This window comes from Sipha flava, unplaced genomic scaffold (assembly GCF_003268045.1).
Source record: "Sipha flava isolate LNK unplaced genomic scaffold, YSA_version1 249_pilon_pilon, whole genome shotgun sequence".
NCBI lineage: Eukaryota > Metazoa > Arthropoda > Insecta > Hemiptera > Aphididae > Sipha > Sipha flava.
Window position 1 is genome coordinate 1,907,119 of NW_020272898.1, and position 22,834 is coordinate 1,929,952.

The following is a 22,834-nucleotide window of genomic DNA, read 5'->3' on the forward strand; positions in this document are numbered from 1 at the left end:
GGGTTTTATTATTCGCAATATTTATCGATATCATCTTATCGAGTATTTGGTATGTCCATAAAATTACCCGTACACCTATTTAAAGATTAAGATATGTTCGTTATTATAATGTGTAGATTCAAGATTGTTCGTCAGTCCGCCCGTATTTGTCGATCGCAATAATTGTCGTTCAATAATTTTTCCACGCGTTTATTTTATTCTGTTTTTTTAATTATGCTAAAAATTAAACAAAACCACAATTCCAAGTTGAAAAAGTATGTTCCAGAATTTGGTGAAAATATTTTTTCAATCGATGGATTAATTTTATATTGTAAAATTTGTGACGTCAAAGTGTCAAGTGAGAAAAAATTCCATATTCAGCAACATATCGGAAGAGATAAACACAAAAATGCGCTTACAAAAATTGAAAATAGTATAAAAATTCAGCCTTTCATTAATAAAAATACCTTTAAGTCAGATTTCATTTACGATTTGTGTAACGCGTTGGTTGCGGCAAATATCCCTATGAATAAATTGAATAATGACGTTTTTAGATCTTTTTTATCAAAATATTGCAACAAAAATATTCCATGCGAATCGACATTAAGAAAAGGATACTTTGATAAATGTTATGAAGAGGTTTTGTTGAAAATTCGTGAAGCTGTAGGTGAACATAAATATAATATGGGTGTGTATTGACGAAACCACAGATTCAGAACGCCGAAACGTGGCTAACATAATAGTTGGAATTCTACAACCAGAAAGTCCTGGAAATTTGTATTTTCTTCACACAGACTATTTAGATAGGGTAAATAGTAGTACAATTACCCAGCTATTTGACAAAGCAATGCATATATTGTGGCCAACTAATGTAAAATACGACAATATTTTGCTTTTTATATCTGACGCGGCTCCTTATATAAAGAAAGCGGGTAGTACAATTCAAACTTTGTACCCGAATATTATTCATTTAACTTGTTTGGCTCATGCATGTCATAACGTCTGTGAAGTAGTACGAGCATATTATAAAAATGTAGACCAGTTAATTTCTGAAATGAAAAAGACATTTTTAAAATGTCCTAAGAGAATCGCAGTTCTGAAAGAAAAATGTCCAGAATTGCCAAATCCACCTAGACCGATAATTACACGTTGAGGTACATGGTTAATGCAGTAAAATATTATTGTACAAATTTCAATGAACTGAAATCTATAATTAAAGAATTCGAAGAAGTATCTGAATGTGTGAGAGCAGCTAAAAGACTTTTTAAAATGCCATCGATACAAAGTAATCTGGTCTATATTGTATCTAATTTTGGATTTTTGCCTGACACAATTACAAAACTAGAAACAAGAGGTAACAATTATTATTTTTATGTGTTTTACATGTTTTATATATTAAAATATACTGTGTATGTTTTAGGTGTATTACTATCGAAAAGTGTAGATGTTGTAAATAATATACAGATTAAACTCGAAGAATGCAATGGCGAAATAGCTAAATTGATTTTGGATAAATTCAACAAAGTTATATCGAAGAACAAAGGATGGGAAAATATTAAAAAGATCAACCAAGTATTGATTGGAGAAACCACAAGCGATGACGATCTATCAAGTAGCAATCTTAATTTAGATAATTATTTAAGTATGAAATACGCCCCGATAACTTCGGTGGACGTAGAAAGATCGTTTTCGATGTACAAAAATATTTTAACTCCTAACCGCAGCCGTTTTTCTGAAGACAGCTTATCAAAATACATGGTAGTCAATTTTTTTTTTTAATACCAACTAGTTTATTTTGCATTAAATTAACTGGTAGAACTCAAATAAGTTAATATTTATAATTGTTTTTAACTAATTCTTAGAACAAACCTGGTCAAAGAAAAAGGTACCTAATCTATTTATACAAAATAGCATAAACTTTATGTAGTTTAGTATTCATGCTCATTTTTAATTTGTATTTTTCTCAAAATGTGTGCATTTGAAAGTGTTTAAAAAATGTTCACTATTTTATTTTGTAGTATATTTATAAATTGTCTTTTTTTACATTTTAAATGCTTTTTTTATTGATTATATTGCCTTCAAATCCGAACCCTACATATAACTAACTAACCTTCTTAATGTTGAGAAACTACGCTCAGCAGAAGCTATAGAAACAGGCAAACAAACAATAATATGTAGTATTTTTTTAATATTTGGGTATAATATTTCATTACACTGGTCCATAGATGTTAATGCATCAGTAAGTGATTATAATCAGTGAAAATATTTATTATTTACATTATTTTAGCTAGACAATGAATTTGTATTATGGCATAAAAAAACTTCTTGGGGGGGGGGGCAAATGCCCCTGTTGCTCCCCCTCCACAGGTACGCCACTGACAGCAGCTTTAAATAGTTAAAAATAAAAATAAAACAAATCGCGCCGTCACCGCACTGCATTGGTGTGCGCTCTCCCTTAGATGTACGAAATACAAATAATAAAATTTAATAAATACATTTTAAAACCATTGATTTGCAAATTTAAAGCTAACTTTCTCTAAATATTCAATTCTCGTAATCTTCTCACGAATGTACTCAGTCATACAATTTTCCAAGTATTTGTTATTTCTTTCCTGTTTGCTAGTAATTTGCTAGTATCTAGTAATCTATATTATATCTATTATATTTCTATACTCTATCTTATCGATATAATAATTGTGTCTATATGTCATACATATAGCTTTTAAATTTTTGTTTTTTGCTCTCAATGCACTGGCTCGCCTAACCTGTACACAAACGGAAACCAATACGGCTATACCTAATAAAATACCTTTTTCAAACGGGAATCAATTCGGTTACTCCCAATCCGTTGATCGTATCTTTATTTAATATTGTACCATATACTTGCTATGGCACCACTAATTGCTAATTTAGATTCTACTAAAAGAAATATAAATTAAATAAATTTAGGTTAAAAAGTATTATACATGCGATCATTCACTACTCTCAGGCGTTTTAAGGCTTAAGGTTACATGGCTTCGTTTAAACATGGGAAAGGAACGCATTTTTCAATATTCACAAGAATATACACATAAATGTTGATAATATTATTTCTAAATTTGGAAAAATAATACAAAGATTAAGCTTTGTTATTCAATTTTAAAAATTAACAATTTCATAAATTCATAATGTTCTAATTTGACTTAATAATTTACTTTTAATATTTTGTAATTGTGTATTATCTTTTTGTACTTTCGAAAAAATGATCCCTTCCCAATTTCTTCTAGATACGCGCTCGTTTGTATTAGGTCTGTTTTTGTTCTTCGGCTTTTTTTAATGATTTGCGTTTTATTAAACTTTTTTTATTTCAAAATATTTAAATTTTAATTAAAATTATTTTTATGTTTCAACCTAAACCAAGTTTCAGGAGGGTGAATAGAAACCAAAAAATCTACAACATCCCTTATTATATCATCAGTTAATTTTTTTATATAATTAAAATAAATTGTTGTAAATAAAAAAACTTTCACATTTAAATAATATTTTTTTTGGCGGCACACTGCGACGGAAACAATAATGAGGTAGATAATCTATGTCCAATTTTTACTTGTCATATTCTATTTGTGTTTGTTAAATATTTTCATTCATACAAATTACATTCTTTTTTTTTTTTAATTTCGACCAAGAGTACATATAATTATTAATATTAATAAAATAATAATAATAATAGAATCATAATTTATTTTGCTATAATTCTTAAAATTTTATAGAATATAGTAGATAGTTTGTATTTAGAGCAAGTATGGCATGGATTCAGATTTGTATGGTCAATCTAAAAAGGATTAAGATAATTAATATAGGGAATAGTTATTTGTATAATAATGAAAATTCTTAATATTACTTTTTCCAAGCTGTCTTATTTTCAAGGTTATACTGGTTAAATATTAATTACAAATTACAATTAAAAACACAACACATTGAATTGTATGACTGTTTTAATGAACAAGCCTTCACTAAAAGCAAAAAATATAAAAATAAAAAGAGGATAGTATTAACTATCAAATTACAAACAATTCATATGCATATAATAGTAGTGATGAATATTAATTAAAATAATAATAATAATAATAATAATAAAAATGAATACAAAATTAAAATGTATTCTTGTTTAATTATAAATTAATTAATAATAAATAAGGAATTATTATATTTGTAACAATGTAAACACCCCTGTTTTATAATGTACTTGGAACAATACACCTACTAGAGTTATTTAAGTATAATGGAACAATTGTAGGAAAATCAATATGATGCAAGTCAAAAATGTAAAATAATTATAATCAAAACAATCCGCAAATAAAAAAAAAAGTTATGTGATTAAAAAATATATATATAATATATGCATAAGCATGAAAAGTAATAACTAATTTACATAAATATGTAAAAAAAAGCTTATATCTCATTAATCTAGGCTTAAGTATATAAATATCCTTACTTAAGTGGTCAAAACGTAGTTTTACACAAATTCAAAATATTTTTTATTATGAATAAGATAATTAAATAATTTTTCATAGAAAATATCAACTAAAACTAATACCTTTTTAAACAAATATAACAAACTTAAAGTAAGCTACGTTTTTACCAGTTAAATAAACAAATAAACATAATAAAAGTATTTAAGAAAACAATTATTAACTTAGCCTGGTTATAGGATTATTATTAAAATGGTTTTGTTGAATAGAAAATCCATTTACAGGACCTTGTGTTTCTTGATCTGATGGAATATTAAGATTTACTAATGAACTGATAGCATTTAAAGCAGCCTGAATAAAATTAAGTGAATTATATATTAGTATTAGAGTAATGTATGGAAAATAAGTTTATACATGGGAAATATATTATTTATAAATATTCTGATGGTATCAAAAAATACTTACAGCATTACGTGACTGTTCTGAAGTAGAACCAGATCCTTGACATATCTGGGGAGGCATTGTTGATAATGACACCAATGTCAGGTAATCTTTGTGATTCCCCTAAAATTATAACAGTATTATAAGATTTAATAAAAATAAAATGTACATAGTTCTATCGAACTTTATTTAAAACTAAAACAGACCTTTGGGAAATCAGAATACTGCACTTTGAAGCCTAACAATTGTGAATAATAATCCAGCTGTTTAGTCGGATGATAATTCTTAACTGAGAAGTCACTAGCCATGTTACTAGCAACTGTTACTAAAGGAACACCATAATTTCCTTGACTAGGTTTATTGGCTATTGATGTTTCAGGTGAAACAAGTAAGACACCAGGAGCAATTTGTCTCCCACTTTTCCGTGGACTATCAATATTTGCTTTGTTCTCATGACTCGCCTGCAATATGGAAATTTTTAATTTGTAATTGCAATATTCATTAAAGTTATATTAATAAAATTTACCAAAGGCAAATCATTATTTTTAATGGTACGTCTTTTAAGTTCACTTTCATAACCCATTTCTATCAATAGTTTTTCAGCTGCATTGCGTTTAGCATCCTTTTTATTTGGTCCTTTACCCAATGCTGAATTTTGTCCAATTGAAACCTTAAATAATATAAATAAGTCAATAATTATTTATGAAAAATACCTTCATAGTTATATATTATAATCTTAATTACTTCAAATATAAATTCTTTTTTTCGATTGGAGTGTATAATGTCATCTTTAAGAACATATAAAGGTTCTTTTTCTTTTTTAGATGCCTGTATTTTAAATAATTTTGCCACCGGATCAGTATCCTCAGTTCGATAAGAACCATCCATAGGTTCAATATTCTCTGAATTTGGTTTTGTTTCCTTGATAAGATTCTTATTTTTCCTTCTGGGCATTTTATAACGATTTTTTGGTGGCAATGGCAATGTTGGAGAACTATTTTCATCTTCTAAAAGAGACTCATTAGCTTCTTTTAAAGTTTGTAGCATTGTTTCTGCTGCACGGCGCTTTGAAAGCTATAATATTAAACCAAATTTTTAGAAAATTAAACATATGGTTTAAAATACAAAAAATGATTTTATAACATTTTATGGCAAATAATATTTAGAAAATATATTTTTTAGTTAAATATTTGATAAATTTATTTCTGTTTAAAATGTAAATATTCAAGTAAAAACTATGTAAATATAATAATACCTTTTTTCCATTGCCTTCACCAGTAGCATTGAATGTGCCTACAGTGCATTTAGTAATATATGTTTTCATGTGAGGTAGTCCTTCTTCTTTCAAAACTTCAAATTTGATAGGTAACTTCATTTTTAGAGCTACTTCATAGACTTGTGAAATTACCGATTTAGAATCACCAGCTATTAAAATTAAAATCATAATTAAATAATAAACATAAATTATTGTACTATTGAAACATACATTTTAAAACTTCTTTTATATTTTCATTCTTTTCTTCGTTTTTTATTTGCATTAAAGCTTTTAACGCTGCATCATGTCTTGCGGCTTGATTAGTATTACCTTGCCCAATAAATTCATGTTTACCAATTTTGAGTTTGACCTTATAAATTCCTACAGGTTTTACTTCAGGTTTAATATAATTATTAGTTGGTGGAACCTAAAAACAACATATCATTTTTAAACAAATTTAATAATTATTTTATTAATAATAATTACCTGAGAAACTGTAAAACGTGGGTTATAAAAATTTGGAACATATGGCAAACATCGTGGACCACCTCTAGTACTGTTATAAACACAAAAGGTTTTCAATTTAAAATAGTTTATACATATAAATATTAAATTCTTAATTAATTAATTTTTACACAATGTTATTGTAGTTATTATATGGTCCCGCCGTTCTTGCATGAGAGTACATTTCTGGTCTATAACCATTATACATTGTACTTGGGGTTTGGGATGTTGCCAAATATTGAGGTGTTTCTATAACAGTATAAACTGTTACTTCACCACGTTTCATTGCTAAAGCATTAAGCTCAACCGTCGGTGTAATATTATCTGTAAATTTAAATTTAAAAGTTAAGTTTAAATTATTTTATACACACTACTATTAGCAGTGTAATTTGTATTACTATAATGACCAGAAGCTTTTAATTTCATTTTGGTTTGAGGTTGTTTATAATTGGTTTTTGTCAATGCTAAAGCAGCTGCAGCATGTTGTGCTTTCTTTATGCTCATAGCATCTGCATTATATTCTTCATTTCCTAATTGTAAGGTAACAGTAAATTTCTTTTTGTGTGGTGGGCCTTGTTCATTAGTTAATTTATATTGATGTTTTATCTATTTAGGATAAATATAATTTAATATGAATGTTTTTATTATAACTCAGTTAGGGTGAACAAATTAAGAGCAAACAATTTGTACCTTATTAAATCGTGCCAATTCATTTACTAAGCACATAGGAGTTTTATCTTTATCAACAGAAGCATTGTTTGATGAGTATTCATTTTGTAATGATACATTTGACTGGGAGTATGAATTTCTATCAGAATTCAAAACTATTGCACCGGCCATCAGATAGCCTATAACATGATACATATAATTATTAGTCATGTATCTTCCAAGCAGTACATATTATATAAATATAAAGAAATATCTTTATACTTATCAAAGCATTTAAAAATTATAATATACAATGCATATTTTTTAAGTAATAACATTTTTTTTATATATAAAAAAATGTAAATTTAAACAATAATTATAAATAATAATTTTAGAAACAAAAATATGGTTTAAGGCATAAAGTATTAATTGTATTTAAGCCAATAATATATTAAATGGTTAATTATACTTCTACAAACACTTAACTTGTAATATTAGCATAAACTATGATTTAACCAAAAAAAAAAACAACAATTTTTTACATAATTAATTTTTAACATTTCAATTTAATATGTCTTATACCAATAGTAATGATTCAATTAAGTTTAAATAAAATAAAATTATTGATCAATAATATACAACATTTAACAATAAACTTAATGAAACACATAATTATTAATAAATAATAGATTACCTTGTCAGTTAGTCAGGAGTGTCATTTGGAGGGGGGGCAGACTATGGCAAATGCCCCACACTAAGAAATTTTAAAAAGTTGGCAATTCTTTGTGAGATGATCAAATGCTAAAATCGGTAAATGGTAAATTTTTATTTACGATTTTGTACTCAGAAATCAAATAATATTCTCTTTTAAATACACGTTCACGGTTTATTAAAGGTTGGGAAACACTGACTCTTCCCTGATTTATGACAACTGTTTTTATGTGAACCTTATAAGCTTTATTTTTGATATATATTTCTATAAATGTGATCTTTATAAAACAGTTTTCATGATATCGAATCTATAAAAAAAAAACCGTTAAAATTCACCTCAAACTATGGTACATTATATTTGAGATACAATTTTATGTTTTTATAAATAAGTTCTATAAAGTATTAAATACACAAATAATAAAATTTTAAGTATTTATAATCGTATTTTTAGAATTATATTATTATTCTATTAAACCTATTGATAGATAACTTACAACCTTTACATGTTTTATTCCAAAAAAAATATTTTATTGATAGTCTATAGTCCATAAATACTAAATATTTAAATACATAGGTAACCATAATTTTTTAAATATAATGAAGTCAGAAAATTTAAAAATGTATTCCACCCTTTCAAATTGAAATGATGCTCCTGTTTGTTTATCATGACATCATTAATCATTACTAATCCTTAGATGTTTTGTTTCAAAAAAATATTTTATTGATAGTTTATAGTCCATAAATATTAAATTTTTAAATATATAGGTAACCATAATTTTTTAAACATTATGAAGTCAGCAAATTTAATCAATTTCCCCCACCCTTTCAAAACTTGAAATTACGCATCTCCAGTTAGTATAAATAAAACAAATACACTGAAAATGAATTGCACAGTAAACATAAATTACAGTTGATCTAAAAAATTTTAGACAGTGATATGTACATTTACATCAGTGATTTCCAGTTAGTATGAAGTCATAGATCTCTAGTTAAATTTTAATTGGACCTGAGAACCTCTTTATTGTAAATGCTTATGAAGAAATATATTCTTTATGATTTCTTTCCTTTGACAAAAAAAAACTATCAATTTTATGTTTAAAAACATACAGTCCAAAATTTAATTTATTTTTAAAAAGCTATGAATTTCGAATTTGCTGTGAAAACTGTGGTAATTTTATAAGGTATTGATAAATTTACTTCATTTTATTTAGTGAAAATATCAGCTAAGAATTGAAGTTAAAATAATCAAAAACAAAAAAATTATACATAAGCCAAAACACATGGCTAATGTTAATATAATCCAGCTAATATTGACTTTATCCAAATTTTAACACTATCCATAATATATAAATAAATACAAATCAAATTTAGTAAATACCATGTAATTGTAGAAATAAGAAATCCTAATTTTGCAATTATAATTGAAAAAATAGTTAGTTACTTAAATTTAATAGAATCATTGACTAAGACTAAAATAAAAAGAATAAAAATTTTTCTTTCAATAATAAAAAATAATAACAAAAAATGTTTAAGTATTTCATCTCATTAGTAACATTTATAAAAAGTTTAAAAAGTTCAAATTTTATAAGCTGTACAAAACAAGAGCATGTCTCAAGTAATGTACAAACCCAATAGAAAATATACTATGGAAAGAATATTTTTAATTACACCATGAAAAACAAATCATGTATTAAAAGTAAGGCATTATGTGTAAATGGTATTAAATAAGAAAAACATTTACAATATCAATATTAAAATAGCAGTAAAAATATTCCAAGCATATCAATTAAAACCATGAATCATAGGTTTATTTTTTTAACTGAACCACTTCACAATTTTAGATTAGGTGTTTATTGATTTCATACAACGGAAATTTTTAAGTTGAACGTTTAATATGATTTTTAGTAAAGAATGAAATGATGATGGAATTAACATAAAACAGTGAAAACACATATAGGTACACATAAAAATTCAAAAACCAAGGAAAATACATTACTAAATCAATAAACTAAAACGAGGTCCATTTAAATAAGTTACCCGGTATACACAAGCAATATTCAGGCACCATGATCATTAAAAAAAAAACCGCACATCAACGGTTTTGTGTTCAATCCCGTATTACTTAGTAGACAAAAAAAAACGGTCACAGAAATTTACCTTCAACACAGTTTGATAAACCAAAAATATCTGAAATCTCTTCAAAATCAATAAACTCATTGAAAATCGAACCGTTAGTATTAGCAGCAAGTATGGCTGGCAGAATCACAAACCATATCATCTTGGATGTTTAACGTGAATACAATCAGTATCCACACCAGGATACGGCGATCAACTCACTATTCAGGGCGTCACAACAAATCCTGAGTACAAAAGTACACTACGGAACAAAACAAAGCTAGATAAAAATAAAAAACAAAAAAAATCAAAGCAAGAGGATAAATAACTCGATCGATCCGCTCGTTAACGTGGTTCAACGACAGTTCTACGTCGTGCGCGTAGATCATGGGACTGCCGTGGATAAGTAGCACACTGCCCTAGATTTGACACTGGGAAAAACCGATTGCCGGGCGAATCCCGTAAGCGTGTTGTATTACACATATATTATGTAGAATATCAGTATATGCGGGTAAATTGAAACAAAATCGACTTACCTGTAGCGGTGTACAATAATCGTGTTGTTAACGAAAGTCGGCAAATGCGCTATTGTTTTCGAGGGGAAGTCCGGACAAAATAACGGCAGATCAGCTACAGTCAACGGCAACGAGACGACTAACATCAACAGCTGTACGCGTCTGTCTGTACAGTATGCACTGTGCAGACCGCGTAGGCGTATGCTCGTTACGATACGCGAATATAAGAGGAAAAAATACTGGTAATATTAACGGTCGACCGTTACGACCGTGGTTGTAGTATCCTCTACATTATAACCTCGAAAAACGCACCTTAAAGTATAGTAGATAGTAGTGACGAGCCACGGAAACGGATATTGAATAACAACAAACATAAACTGTGATATTGTTTTAGTTTCGAAACAATATTGTTAACGATCAAGCCGGTTCGAATGTAGTAGTTAATTTGGCTAATAAGCGTTTTGACAATTGTTCCGATTATTTCGTTACAAGAAATTCATGTTTTATTTTTTTTTCACAACATGTTACCTTAGCAACAGTAATGTCCAGCTCGCCTTAACATTGATCCAACTATTTTTAATTATTACCATTCATTCCCCTGATGAAATAATCGTATTAAGTCATTTGTTTTGGAAAAATGTTCAAAAATACATTTCAAAGCGGGTTTTTGTCCATACTTTATAGTATTGGCAGTAAACCCTTGCAGCTCTGGGATAAGACTGTTAGAAATGGACACATCAAGCGCATTACAGACAATGATATCCAGTCATTAGTATTGGACATTGTAGGTACTAACATTAGTACAACGTACATAACGTGTCCAGCTGAAAAAACAAAAACTCTGGGTATCAAGCTGCCATATCTGATTATGATTGTGAAGAACATGAAAAAATATTTTACATTTGAAGTGCAGGTGATTAAATATTATTTTAATTACTATTTTTTCTATTAAAAAACTTGTACACATTTTATTCCTGTAGATCCTTGATGATAAAAATATTAGACGCAGGTTTCGAGCCAGTAATTACCAATCAACGACTAGAGTTAAACCATTCATTTGTACAATGCCAATGCGGCTTGATGAAGGTTGGAACCAGATTCAATTTAATCTTGCAGATTTTACAAGGCGTGCATATGGCACTGGTTATGTAGAAACACTGAGGGTCCAGTTACATGCCAATTGTAGAGTAAGAAGAGTTTATTTTAGTGATAGATTATACTCTGAAGATGAATTACCTGCTGAATTTAAATTATTCTTACCTGTTCAAAGTAAAGTAAGTAATTAATTAATTTTTGTATAGTTACATAGATTAGAACATTAATTTAATCTTTATTTGAATAGTAATTTGTAATTTGTAATTGTAAATAATATAAATAAAGTTGACCAAAAGAGAAATTTTTTGGTGCAGTCTGTTTACAAATTGTTATACATTTCAATTTAAATAAAACAAACTATAATTCAGTAAATATTATGTAAATATGCTGATTAGAAATAATGGTGATTAATGCATATTAGAATGTTCATTTTTATTCAAAAATATTAATAAAATTAAACAAAATAAATGATTTTTAGTCAATAGTTTTTGATAAACTTTGTGTTACATTCGAAAGAATGACATTTTATTGTAAGGATTATAAATGATAGCAATACAACTTTTAGAAAGTTTCCAATTTATTTTCAGTTTTCATTCTTAATAAAAGAACTTAGAGAACTACTGAGAAAATATATTACAATGTCTTCTAATAAAACTTAGAATGGGATACTATATGATTCTTAATATAGTTTTACCATTGCTTTTATAGTATATTCAAAAATTAAAAAAAAAAATGTATTAACTTTTCCTGAGTAGTACTTAAATTCTTATTTTTTTAAATAAGTTTAAGGAAGTTGTAATATTTTTAATACAAAAACTGTATTAAATACTTAACCATGACATTAGTAAAGAATATACTTGTTTGGTGTTATACTAAATAAGAAATACATTTTCTTATTATTATTTACTTTTTTATTTTTGAATTAAATGAAATAATGTATTCATAATGTTTTTTTTCTTTAGTATTATTATATAACAATATAATGTTTAGTTGGTTATTATCTGATTTCATATTCTTTTATAACTTCAATCAAATAAAAATATGTCTTACTTTAACGAAAAAAAAATATTTTAATAACTTACATTAAATAAAAAAACAGTAAAAAAAAAAAATTTAATTATCAGGTATTTCTTTTTCTCTTTCAATAGATTCACAATGTTCTTTTTCTGTTTCTTCAGTATTTACTTGTTCATCTTCTTGTTTTTTAACCTTTGGGGAGGAACCACTGCTTTCAGAATCGCCTTAAAAATAAAACATTATAAATGCAACTATCTTCAGTTTTTTTCATGATAGTTCACTATTTTTCTACATGTTATTTTATTATATTAATTTATAGTATAACTATTGTTATTTTATTTTATTTTTTAATGATTTAAATTAAGTAAAAAATGTATTTGTACATTGATAAATTTTATTATTACCATTTTCACCTTCTGCTGTTCTTTTTTCAGGTCGACCACAGACAGAGAGTAGATTGAACTTACAAAAGCGCCTATAATTTTCAACAACAGACAAACAGCATACTGATTTAACCACTTCAACAATAATAGTTTTTTTAGCTCCACCAGATAGATCCACAGAATGCTCTCCTAAACTAGCCACTTGGTTAGCCAATTCATTAATGATTTGATCACGTTTTACAGAATTATTATATCTGTGGCTATAATATACACCATACATTTTCATATAAATGTTTCATGATTATTTATTTAAATATATGTATAAGTTTTTTACTTGAACATAATTGCAAATGTTGTTGGTTCGGAAGAAAAATGCTTAGCAAATAAATCTATAAAAGCTGTTGTAATGGATTGGAGATTGGCCTATGATCAGAATTCAAAATTTTATCATAAAATACAGTTTTTAAAATTAAGATAAATGCTATAATTTTATTTTACTTTGCAAGTAATAGAGATTGGAATCATGCGCAAAAGAAATTTAGTCTTCTGTACTTTAGTATTTTCTATATCCTCAAGTATCTTGTACATAAGTTCACATGGATCTTCAATCTATTATTGGATTTTCAGAAATTTAAAACTGTTTAGGTACCTTTTTTTTTCAGTTTTTATATGTTAATAGATTTAATTACTTACAGTGGTACCAATAAACAAACAGTTTCCAACTCCGGTAGCCAATGGAGTGAACTTTTTCCAATCTGAATTATCCTTGTTGGATAAATTTTGTAGTTCATTATCCATAGAGTCCATTATATCCGTAGATTCTTCTACAGTGCCAGTGTTATCTTCTAATAGATTCTAAATTAGGAAGAATAATTAATTTAATTAATTTAAAATCTGATATAATATTAAACCTTAATAATACTTAATTCTAAAAATTATAAGATTTGGCACAAACTTACACTACAGCTTTCTATAACCATCAGAAATTATAACATGAGCTAATTGGTAACTGTTTAAGCTATCATCCTTTAATGTATCTCAACATTTAAACTGGACTAATATTTAATATTTTTACTACAACCAGTAAATAAATAAAAAGTGTAAGCAATTTATTATGAGAAACATGGTAAGCTATCATTATACAACAAAAATTAATTTGGTGATAAAACAAGTCTAAACCAATGTATACTCAATTCTCAACATACTGAAACAAAAAATAATTCATTTTATAACGACAAAGACCTGGATAAGGTGGTTGGACATTTAAGGAAAAGTCCAAGGAACTGCAGAATTGACACAAATAGTCATAATAATAAGAAATCATAAAAAGTATTTCAAATAAGAGTAATTTAAATTTACTAAACATAAAAAACATTAATAACATTTAGTTTCCATATTTTTAGTGATACATAACATTTCATAAGTTGTGTACCACTATTTTATTCAATGAATAATTAAAAATTACTTTTTTTATTGAAATGTATGATAATGTAATCAGAAAAATACGGGGGCAACTTGGTGATTCTCTTTCCATGGGCTTTTAAATTTTTCAAATTACAGTCAAGTTTTATTGTACTTTATATATTACTTATTAATAGGCTTAGGGACTTCTAGCATTTGCATACTTTTTTTAATTATTGTTAAATATATCAAAGTGTATAAATATTGCAGAAATTATATTATATTAATGATATTATTAATTATTATTAATGATATTTATATTATTAAATCTTTTTTTCTGGTTTTTTTTGCCAATTTGTCCAGTCAAAGTACTGGACCTACAGTTATATTGACAACCTCACGATGAACAACTATAGATTAAACCATTGAAACGACTCTAAAATAATATAATTACACAATTCATATAATAATATAATACATTATGTTAAGCATTAAGTACTAAATTTAAATTTCATACATTCATAAAAATAAACTATAAAGGAAATGAAAAAAATCTAAAAAGATTGTTTCAATTAATATTTTAGTGTTTTATGTTTGAACTGTTAATTTTATTTGAGCCTAGAGACTGTATAATAACTAATAAGTACAGTATATTTATTTTTTTAAATAGAAAATAGATGAATACCTATATTATATTATTTATAATATGGATGAATTATAAATATTTAAAAAAGGTCATGGGGTGGGATCTATCTCCCTCATCCCCCCCTTTGACCACCACTGCAACCATTCAATGTCGAATCATACTTAAAACGTCGTACTCATATATTTTGTAACATCGTGTAATGCCGAAAGTACAACAGTCTACGAGTAGCCGACTAAAAATTTTTGTTTCAAAGTTTAGAAATACATTTAAATTCGATGGACACGTTTTATTTTGTGTACTATGTGGTCATTCTTTTCTTTTTTTTTTTAATGCATATAAATGCTTATTATAATGCATATTTTAAAGATTTTAGTAGCATATTTGCATGCATATTTGTGTATTTTTTAGAGCTATAAGTCCCTAAGCCTACTTATTAATATTTCTATTGGCCGTTCCTTTAAATAAACTCCAGATTTATCCCTGGTAAAATTAATTATGTATAATTCAATGGTACTAAAGATTTCTATAAAAGATACTTCTATAATAAAACTAGGGTTGCCATACTGACAAAATCATGTAATTAAATTTGTAAGAAAAATTAAGCAACTATAATAAAATAAAATATAATGTATGTTAACAATTGAGACAGGGTAAAATATATAATTGAAGGCACAGAAACAAATTGTAAGTATTATATAAACATGTACATTTAATAGACATTATTATACATTGAAAAAATATTCAATTTGCTTACATATTTTATGTGAATTATCAATTTTTATAGAATTTAATAAGCTAAAATCAGAATTCTCCAAAATATTACACAAGTTCTTACAAGTAGTATAATATAAATATTTTTCTTTGTATAACTTTTCAGCCAATTCATATTGGTGGTTGTTCATTAATTTTTCATTAACTACTACTAACAATGGTTTTCCATAGTCTAATGCTTGCATTATGGAACCAGCTCCTCCATGACTTATTACTAGGTCGCTATTTCTCATATCAAGTCCAATATCTGATTTAAATTTATAACTTGAGATTTTCACAATATTAGAAGGCTTGATAATAAATGTACCATTTCCTATTTGAATTGTCATTGATGTATAGCCTTTACGTTTCAGAGCTTCAAGAACACAATCTTCAGTAACAGAAGTAATAAGCTCATCAAATTTAGTTGTACCAACAGTGACAAACACAGATTTTGTAGACATATCGTAATTTTCAAAAGAAAAAGGAAATATATATCCACAATTTAATTATTTACAAATTGAAAACTAACAAAGATGTACAAACAAAAACATACAAAGCATAATTATTTAAGTTTCTTTAAGTAAAACAAGTATTATTTTGATAAGATACTAGCGATTTATTGTAGGAGCGTCTAAACAAAGGAATGCACCTAATGCGTTCTGCGCATACGCATAATTTATTCACCACTATCATAATGTTAAGCTATTATCAATATATTATATCAAATCACCATAATACGATAATAATATGAGTTTTGAATCAAACTATTCAAAATTTGAACATACTACATACGTATTTTACATTTTTTTTTTGTGCTTCGACCATTTCAGTAAATAAATCATTATACATACCAGATACATTTAAAAAAAATTCAAAACAGCAATAACTATCTAATATGTTAAGATGACTTTTAATAATATTTATTTATATCTAAATTTATTCAATTACCTATTTTAACATTTCATAAACCAGACTTTACCAAATTTATTACACAAAGGCTATTTACTAAATGTTTTATTGAGTATTAACAATACAATTCACAAACGTCTTAAACATAAAAATTCAATATTATCTAATATCTATATAAATTACATTATCTTAATAGTAAGTACAGGTATGAATTATAAAAAAAACTAGTGTAGTGAGCTGAATTGTGAGTTCAACACGGTTACACAATATTAGGATGTAAGGATTTTAGAGTTAGATTAATAACTTTAATAAGAATACTTATTACGGTATTATTGATATTTTATTTAACACTTTTTAATTTAACATCAACATAGACAAAGTAAATGATAGTAACAAATATAAGCAGAGCGTATATACTGGATGGCTGGATACATTTGGTTGCTAATGCTGTTTAGCAACTGTTTCCTATTCGAGAATTTGTGATTCGCACGTGGTTCATATTACTTCTATTAAATTGTTTATGGTTATAATTGTAAATACGTAGTAACTATAAAATACGTATGAAAAAATATAATGTATACATAGTACATTACACTAGAGATGAAACTAAACAACTCAATAATAAACTACTATAAAAAAAAATTACAACGAAACTGAACATTATTATTTAACTAAAATAAAATGACAATATATTATTTACATAGGAAGTATGTAGTTAAATTTTGAATAGTTTGATTCATAACTCATATTATTATAATATTATTGTATTATAGTGATTTGATACGTTATATAGACAACAATAGAGTAACACTATGTAACAGTCTAACATTATGATAGTGGTGAATAAATTACGCGCATGCGCAGAATTCCTAAGGTGCGTTCCTGTATTTAGACCACGGTCTTAAAAGATATCTTCTAAGACCGTGGTTTAGACACTCCTTTTATTGTCAACATTAGTTTTAAACTTATCAATTTTTATCAAACAGTAATAATAATAACCATAGAATACACAGATATAGATAAGATCTTATCTATATCTGTGATAGAATATTATAGAAAAGACAGCTATCTGGATTCCAATCATAGACATAATAGATATTATGTCTATGATTCCAATACATTAACATATATAAGATCCAATATTGTAGTAATTTGACCCACTTTATAAATTGATTGGCTTGAATTGATAGTCGCTTGCGCTGGTCAATATATATAAATGGGGCATTACGTTACATAATTTATATAGATACAATTCATAATTATGAAAATTAAAAGCTCTTTAGTATTTTCCATATTTTTAATCCTTTAAGTCTAGAATATTTTGATCTAAATGCCAATATTTTAGAATATTTTTTAACACATTCCACATGTTTTTATATAAATAAAGCCAAAAATTCCTTCTGAATTCCAATCAGCAAAATCTTTGTTAAACAATCCGATCGGGCATATCAACTTCGAAACAAATATTATTACTTTATTGAAACTCCCTTCTGCATTTTCTTAAACTCAAATTACTTTCAATTATTTTCACTTTACTTAATACAACAGTTTCTAATGAAAGATTAAATGATTTAACAGTTATCAATGTAGAATTATATATAATATATAATCATAGAATCATATATACTGCACGCAATATATGTATCCTATGTAATATGGTATCTTCTTAAAAATTGACAAAATATATTTCTGTAACTATACCTACCTAATAAATGCTTTTATACAATATTTATTATCAGCTCTCGCTTTACTGCTATTCTTAGTACATACCATTATTATATTATAGTCGAAAAATTGTTTTTAACTAATGTTACTATTTTTACTCGATTTTTCAGCAGTTTTATAACAATTATTGTAGATCAAAAAATAAATATATGATAGTGCAATATACAATATAAATATTTGCATTACGCCTTCCAAAGGAGGCGCGCTTTATAGTTTGAGAACGGCTGATTTAGGTAATAATCCTTATTGCAAAGTTCCATAATACTACAAATAAATAATAGTTGAAAATAGACTGATAAACGAAAATCCAACACTATTTTTTAGTCCTTGACCGGCCACACACTATTCCGGCTTAGAAAACTTTCAATATTAATCAGTAACTTGAGATTATTGATATAATTAAGATATAATACAAATATGCATAATGTTAAAAAATAACACATATCTAATAAATAATCAATTATTTGTAATGACCATTGGCCATTTATAGTTAAGCCTTCAAATCTACCCATACTTTTTAGAAAAATAGGTAAGTATACAATTTAAGTCTTTACGTTTTAATACTTAATTATCTTTAAACTGGTTCTAAAATCTGGAAAAAATTTTAGGTTTTTCGCAATAAAATATGATAATAGAATTATATACTTTCTATTTGATCATTAATAGACCAGAGTAGGTGTAGGCATATCTAAAAACAACCTAAAGAAATTCGGCATCCTACAACACATCTCAACAAAATGCAAGTGTGGTACGGAACAAAACATGGAACATCTACTGAATTGCCAAAGCTGCCCATCTTCATGTACGAAAGAAGATCTCCTGCATGCAAATCCAAATGCTATTGAAGTAACAAGATTTTGGTCAAGGATAATTTAAACCTAAAACTAAAACAAACATCGAAATCTGACAACTATGTTACCATAAACTACAATAAATTCTATTCATATCTCTAATTATATTTGTTAACCAATTAATACATTTTTATATTTTATTATTTATATTTATATCCATATAGACTCAGAGTTGTATATATTTATTTTTTTTATTTTTATTTATCTAATTATGATTTATTACCATTTGTTTGTTTAACATCTAATTTGTGGTTGTATGATATGAAAAAAAAAAAAATTTGATCATTATAAAATATTAACTAACATTTAATCAAAATAAAAAATTAAAGAGGTCAGGGAAAGAAATACGATGAATCGAAGAAAACCCAAGGTAAATCGTCCACTTTAAACCAAGCTTAACTACCACTAACATCTATTGGCGTATTTTCATATATTTTGTTGTTGATTTTAAAATTTTTTTAAAAACTAAGTAATTTTATAATGTTATAAGAATTACATATAAGATATGAATTAATTATTATATTTTTATACAAATATTTATGTACAAATATTACAACCACATGAAGTAAATTAATGTTCTCTTTCTCTGTACCTTAGTAACAAATAATTTATGACTTCTAAACTTTTCTTTTTTCTGGGGGTCAGGACCCGGGCACCCCACTCACCCCAAAAATATGCCACTGATAATACCAATATATATTTATATGTGTGTATATCAGTGGCGTATACAGAAAATATTTTCGGGAGGGGCTACTATGGATAGAATTAAATTACCACTGCTATCTAAGAATTACTAACAAGACACAGGAGGTACTAATTTACATTTCATTTACAGAATGTCCCTAAATGATTTGACGTTGGACGCAAATTCTTAATAAGCATAAAGCACTATTAAACTATATCAAACGTTTAAAATAATTTTTAAGTTTTTTAAACATTTTGGGGGGAGGGGCTATAGCCCACTAGGCACCACCCCCTATATATGCCACTAGTGTATATATACATTCTAATAATAAAATTGTGGTGATAGTCTGCATCAGTTATAGACATATATTTATTATACTTAGGGCCGTTCTTACAATGTCCTGTAGTGCCCGTATAATAAGTATATAAATAGTATAAAATCTTTTTGAGTACATTTAATAGTATATACTTTAAATATTAAGTATATTGTAGAGGTAAATTTACAACAATCAAAAGCAATAGCTACCGCCTACCAGAGGTGTAGTGGAGGGTACAAGGGGGTACACAATGTGTACCCATTTCCATTTTTTCGGAATATGTGTATACTCAATAAAAAAAAACCAAGTCTGTGGGTTCACGGTCGTGTACATGCGTATAACCACTCTTTAGTTTCTTTATTTATTTTAAAAATATATTAACATTTGTCAATTTACAATTTTACACTGGTGTTTCGTGTAAATTGTATTATCTTCGTTATTCTTAATTCATCAAGTATTAAGTATTACTTGAAAATTATTTTGCAATAAGTGGAATTATTATATTTTATTTATTATATATTTTTATATATATATAATATTATTAATTATTATATATTTTATAAATTATAGTTGTTATAAATAAAAATGAAAATGTAAATTGTAATGTATGTGACATGGCTGTAACATTTTATCAAGCACAAAATTTAAACTAAATCATAATAGAGCATTGAGTTATATTACATTAAAAAAAGTGAAGCCCCTTACATCATATTTTTACTGTGGAAATTTTTTTTTTGACAGAATTTGGCATATATCCACTTATATTTTTAGCACTACATCACTGCTGCCTACTGTTAATTAAGTGAAACTGTTAAACTGTTACTTATCAATACCGGTGTAACATTTTTAAAGAGGAACACTCAAGTGGACAAAACTTACGTCTTTCTCTTCGCTATATTCCCTTAACAGATTAATCGCTTCTTTCTGACAGTCTTTTTCTCCAAAACTGCATGTGCATAAAAACCCTTTCCTGTCCGGCTGAAGTTTAAAACGATTGTCTTTGAAGTTAAACTTTTTAACGAACGACGAATTGAATTTTTTCGGACGAGACGACGCCATGGTGATCGAGTTTCGAAAAACAACGGTGAACAACCAAATGCTGTGAAAACCAAAATAACTTGGAAGATCAGTAACAACTACGAGTAACGTAAGAATATTATTAATAGTTTATAACGATTTAACGAGTGGAATGACTAAACAGAATAGCAACAGAAATGAATAGTTGTTAAATAAGTTCTACGAAAAACTGTAAATTGATAATAAATCTTACTGATAATAAAAACCGCGTTACTTTATTTTTTACTTATCACTCATTTCGTCTGTTCGTTAGACCCGATCTTTTTTATGTTTCTTAATGGTTATAAGCACCCGCAATTAAATAAGCATCCGTACAATTCAACAGTTACTAAAATATTTGGTAAATATATGAATATTTCTAAATTTAAATTGTTCACTTTGATTTTATATTTTTAATGTGCGTATAACGAATTACCTGTCGGTAAACACAAATGTTTCCTCATATGATCACTTTTAGATTCTGATTGAAGCGAAGGATATAATGGTTTTATAATGATATTTGTATCTAATTTTTTTTTTGACACTTTTTCGGATAGAAATACTGGTCTAAAAGTTTTTTCTAGGACAATTTTTAGATTTTAAATCTGCATGTGGTAGTACTTTAAATATGTAATTTTTTAAATCTTAAGTTTTCCCAGAAGTGAAAAAAAACTATATATAACAAATTTTATATATTTACACAATAAAAACTCTGTTTTTCTATACATAATGAGTAATGAGTATTTAAATGTAAATTAACATTTGGGGGTGCTTAGCACCCCCCCCCCCAAATTGCGCCTATGATTACTACTATGCTATTTGAAGCTGATTCAGGGAAAAAATAAATGAAATAATAAGTAGAGACCTTCAATTAATACAACAATATTTACAACTATTTAATTAACTGGCCAAGAAAATAAATACAAATAATAGTACCGAGCTTTTATAAAATATTTGCTGATATTGTAAATCTTTCACTTGAAATATTAAAAAAAAAATTTACATTAATGTTGGACTCTAATGATACAGTTTTGAGATAAAAAAATATTGTTAATCAACATTTATGATTTAAATTTCTTTATTCTATCTTATTTAGCTTAAATTAATTTATACATAATTTATTTGAATTATATTCTCTACCCCTTTTTCTTTCATTTTTGTATTATTTTTTTTATAAATAATTATATATTTTGGTATTTACTATTGTTATTGTCATAACTTTAGTAATTAAAATAATGATAATAGAAAATATATAATAACTTAATAACTTCTAGGTTTCTTTTAAATAAAAGCAAATTAAACTAAAAAAAAAACTTCTAGGTCCTCACTTGAGTTTTCTCAGTACTCATTGTATGAATTTCAAATACATAAATAATAA

At 26.5% G+C, this 22,834-nt stretch overlaps 5 protein-coding genes across 14 annotated transcripts; 2 read left to right on the top strand and 3 right to left on the bottom strand.

Moving 5' to 3' along the window:
• Positions 1–1,857, top strand: LOC112684389 (the record flags this gene model as incomplete). Its single annotated transcript, XM_025555895.1, is given in 2 exon segments — positions 1–1,333; positions 1,400–1,857. Coding segments are annotated over 2 exon segments (555 nt in total). The 3' UTR covers positions 1,759–1,857.
• Positions 1,858–4,528: 2,671 nt separating this feature from the next.
• Positions 4,529–10,826, bottom strand: LOC112684411 (double-stranded RNA-binding protein Staufen homolog 2). 8 transcript variants are annotated; one of them, XM_025555940.1, is made up of 13 exons: positions 10,641–10,826; positions 10,147–10,349; positions 7,321–7,478; positions 7,029–7,236; positions 6,762–6,954; positions 6,613–6,682; positions 6,358–6,553; positions 6,127–6,296; positions 5,616–5,945; positions 5,398–5,541; positions 5,078–5,332; positions 4,896–4,994; positions 4,529–4,781 (listed from the first exon to the last, which is right to left on the bottom strand). In XM_025555940.1, the coding sequence occupies exons 2-13, from the start codon at positions 10,265–10,267 to the stop codon at positions 4,650–4,652; spliced, it is 2,076 nt and encodes a 691-aa protein (XP_025411725.1). In that variant the 5' UTR covers positions 10,268–10,349; positions 10,641–10,826; the 3' UTR covers positions 4,529–4,649. The 8 variants fall into 8 exon arrangements, with proteins under 8 accessions (XP_025411725.1, XP_025411723.1, XP_025411724.1 ...); XM_025555938.1 differs by having other exon boundaries at positions 10,147–10,366; XM_025555939.1 differs by having other exon boundaries at positions 10,147–10,384.
• A 114-nt stretch (positions 10,827–10,940) lies between these two features.
• LOC112684418 (cilia- and flagella-associated protein 20) lies at positions 10,941–13,254 on the top strand. Its single transcript, XM_025555953.1, has 3 exons — positions 10,941–11,532; positions 11,600–11,893; positions 13,166–13,254. Exons 1-3 carry the CDS (start codon positions 11,257–11,259, stop codon positions 13,190–13,192), a joined length of 597 nt encoding a protein of 198 aa, XP_025411738.1. The 5' UTR covers positions 10,941–11,256; the 3' UTR covers positions 13,193–13,254.
• LOC112684414 (THUMP domain-containing protein 1 homolog) lies at positions 12,783–21,652 on the bottom strand. Of its 3 annotated transcripts, none has more exons than XM_025555948.1 (6): positions 14,074–14,109; positions 13,808–13,969; positions 13,613–13,723; positions 13,449–13,537; positions 13,136–13,374; positions 12,783–12,955 (listed from the first exon to the last, which is right to left on the bottom strand). In XM_025555948.1, the coding sequence occupies exons 1-6, from the start codon at positions 14,092–14,094 to the stop codon at positions 12,828–12,830; spliced, it is 750 nt and encodes a 249-aa protein (XP_025411733.1). In that variant the 5' UTR covers positions 14,095–14,109; the 3' UTR covers positions 12,783–12,827. The 3 variants fall into 3 exon arrangements, with proteins under 3 accessions (XP_025411733.1, XP_025411732.1, XP_025411734.1); XM_025555947.1 differs by lacking the exon at positions 14,074–14,109 and adding an exon at positions 21,280–21,652 and having other exon boundaries at positions 12,784–12,955; XM_025555949.1 differs by lacking the exon at positions 14,074–14,109 and adding an exon at positions 16,240–16,306 and having other exon boundaries at positions 12,784–12,955.
• LOC112684419 (UDP-N-acetylglucosamine transferase subunit ALG13 homolog) lies at positions 15,884–16,648 on the bottom strand. Its single transcript, XM_025555954.1, has one exon. The coding sequence runs from the start codon at positions 16,373–16,375 to the stop codon at positions 15,884–15,886; it is 492 nt and encodes a 163-aa protein (XP_025411739.1). The 5' UTR covers positions 16,376–16,648.
• Positions 21,653–22,834: the final 1,182 nt, after the last annotated feature.

Excerpts from the sequence above, each read along its gene's own strand:
- LOC112684411 (XM_025555940.1), bottom strand. The coding sequence starts at position 10,267 with ATGATATGGTTTGTGATTCTGCCAGCCATACTTGCTGCTAATACTAAC. Across the intron at positions 7,237-7,320 it reads AATTGGCACGATTTAATAAG|ATAAAACATCAATATAAATT; the intron begins GTACAAATTGTT and ends TATCCTAAATAG. Across the intron at positions 5,946-6,126 it reads GTGAAGGCAATGGAAAAAAG|CTTTCAAAGCGCCGTGCAGC; the intron begins GTATTATTATAT and ends TTAATATTATAG.
- LOC112684418 (XM_025555953.1), top strand. The coding sequence starts at position 11,257 with ATGTTCAAAAATACATTTCAAAGCGGGTTTTTGTCCATACTTTATAGT. Across the intron at positions 11,533-11,599 it reads ATTTTACATTTGAAGTGCAG|ATCCTTGATGATAAAAATAT; the intron begins GTGATTAAATAT and ends TTATTCCTGTAG. Across the intron at positions 11,894-13,165 it reads TCTTACCTGTTCAAAGTAAA|GTCGACCACAGACAGAGAGT; the intron begins GTAAGTAATTAA and ends TTCTTTTTTCAG.
- LOC112684419 (XM_025555954.1), bottom strand. The coding sequence starts at position 16,375 with ATGTCTACAAAATCTGTGTTTGTCACTGTTGGTACAACTAAATTTGAT.
- LOC112684414 (XM_025555947.1), bottom strand. The coding sequence starts at position 21,459 with ATGGCGTCGTCTCGTCCGAAAAAATTCAATTCGTCGTTCGTTAAAAAG. Across the intron at positions 13,538-13,612 it reads CAATCTCTATTACTTGCAAA|GCCAATCTCCAATCCATTAC; the intron begins GTAAAATAAAAT and ends TTCTGATCATAG. Across the intron at positions 12,956-13,135 it reads AACAGCAGAAGGTGAAAATG|GCGATTCTGAAAGCAGTGGT; the intron begins GTAATAATAAAA and ends TTTATTTTTAAG.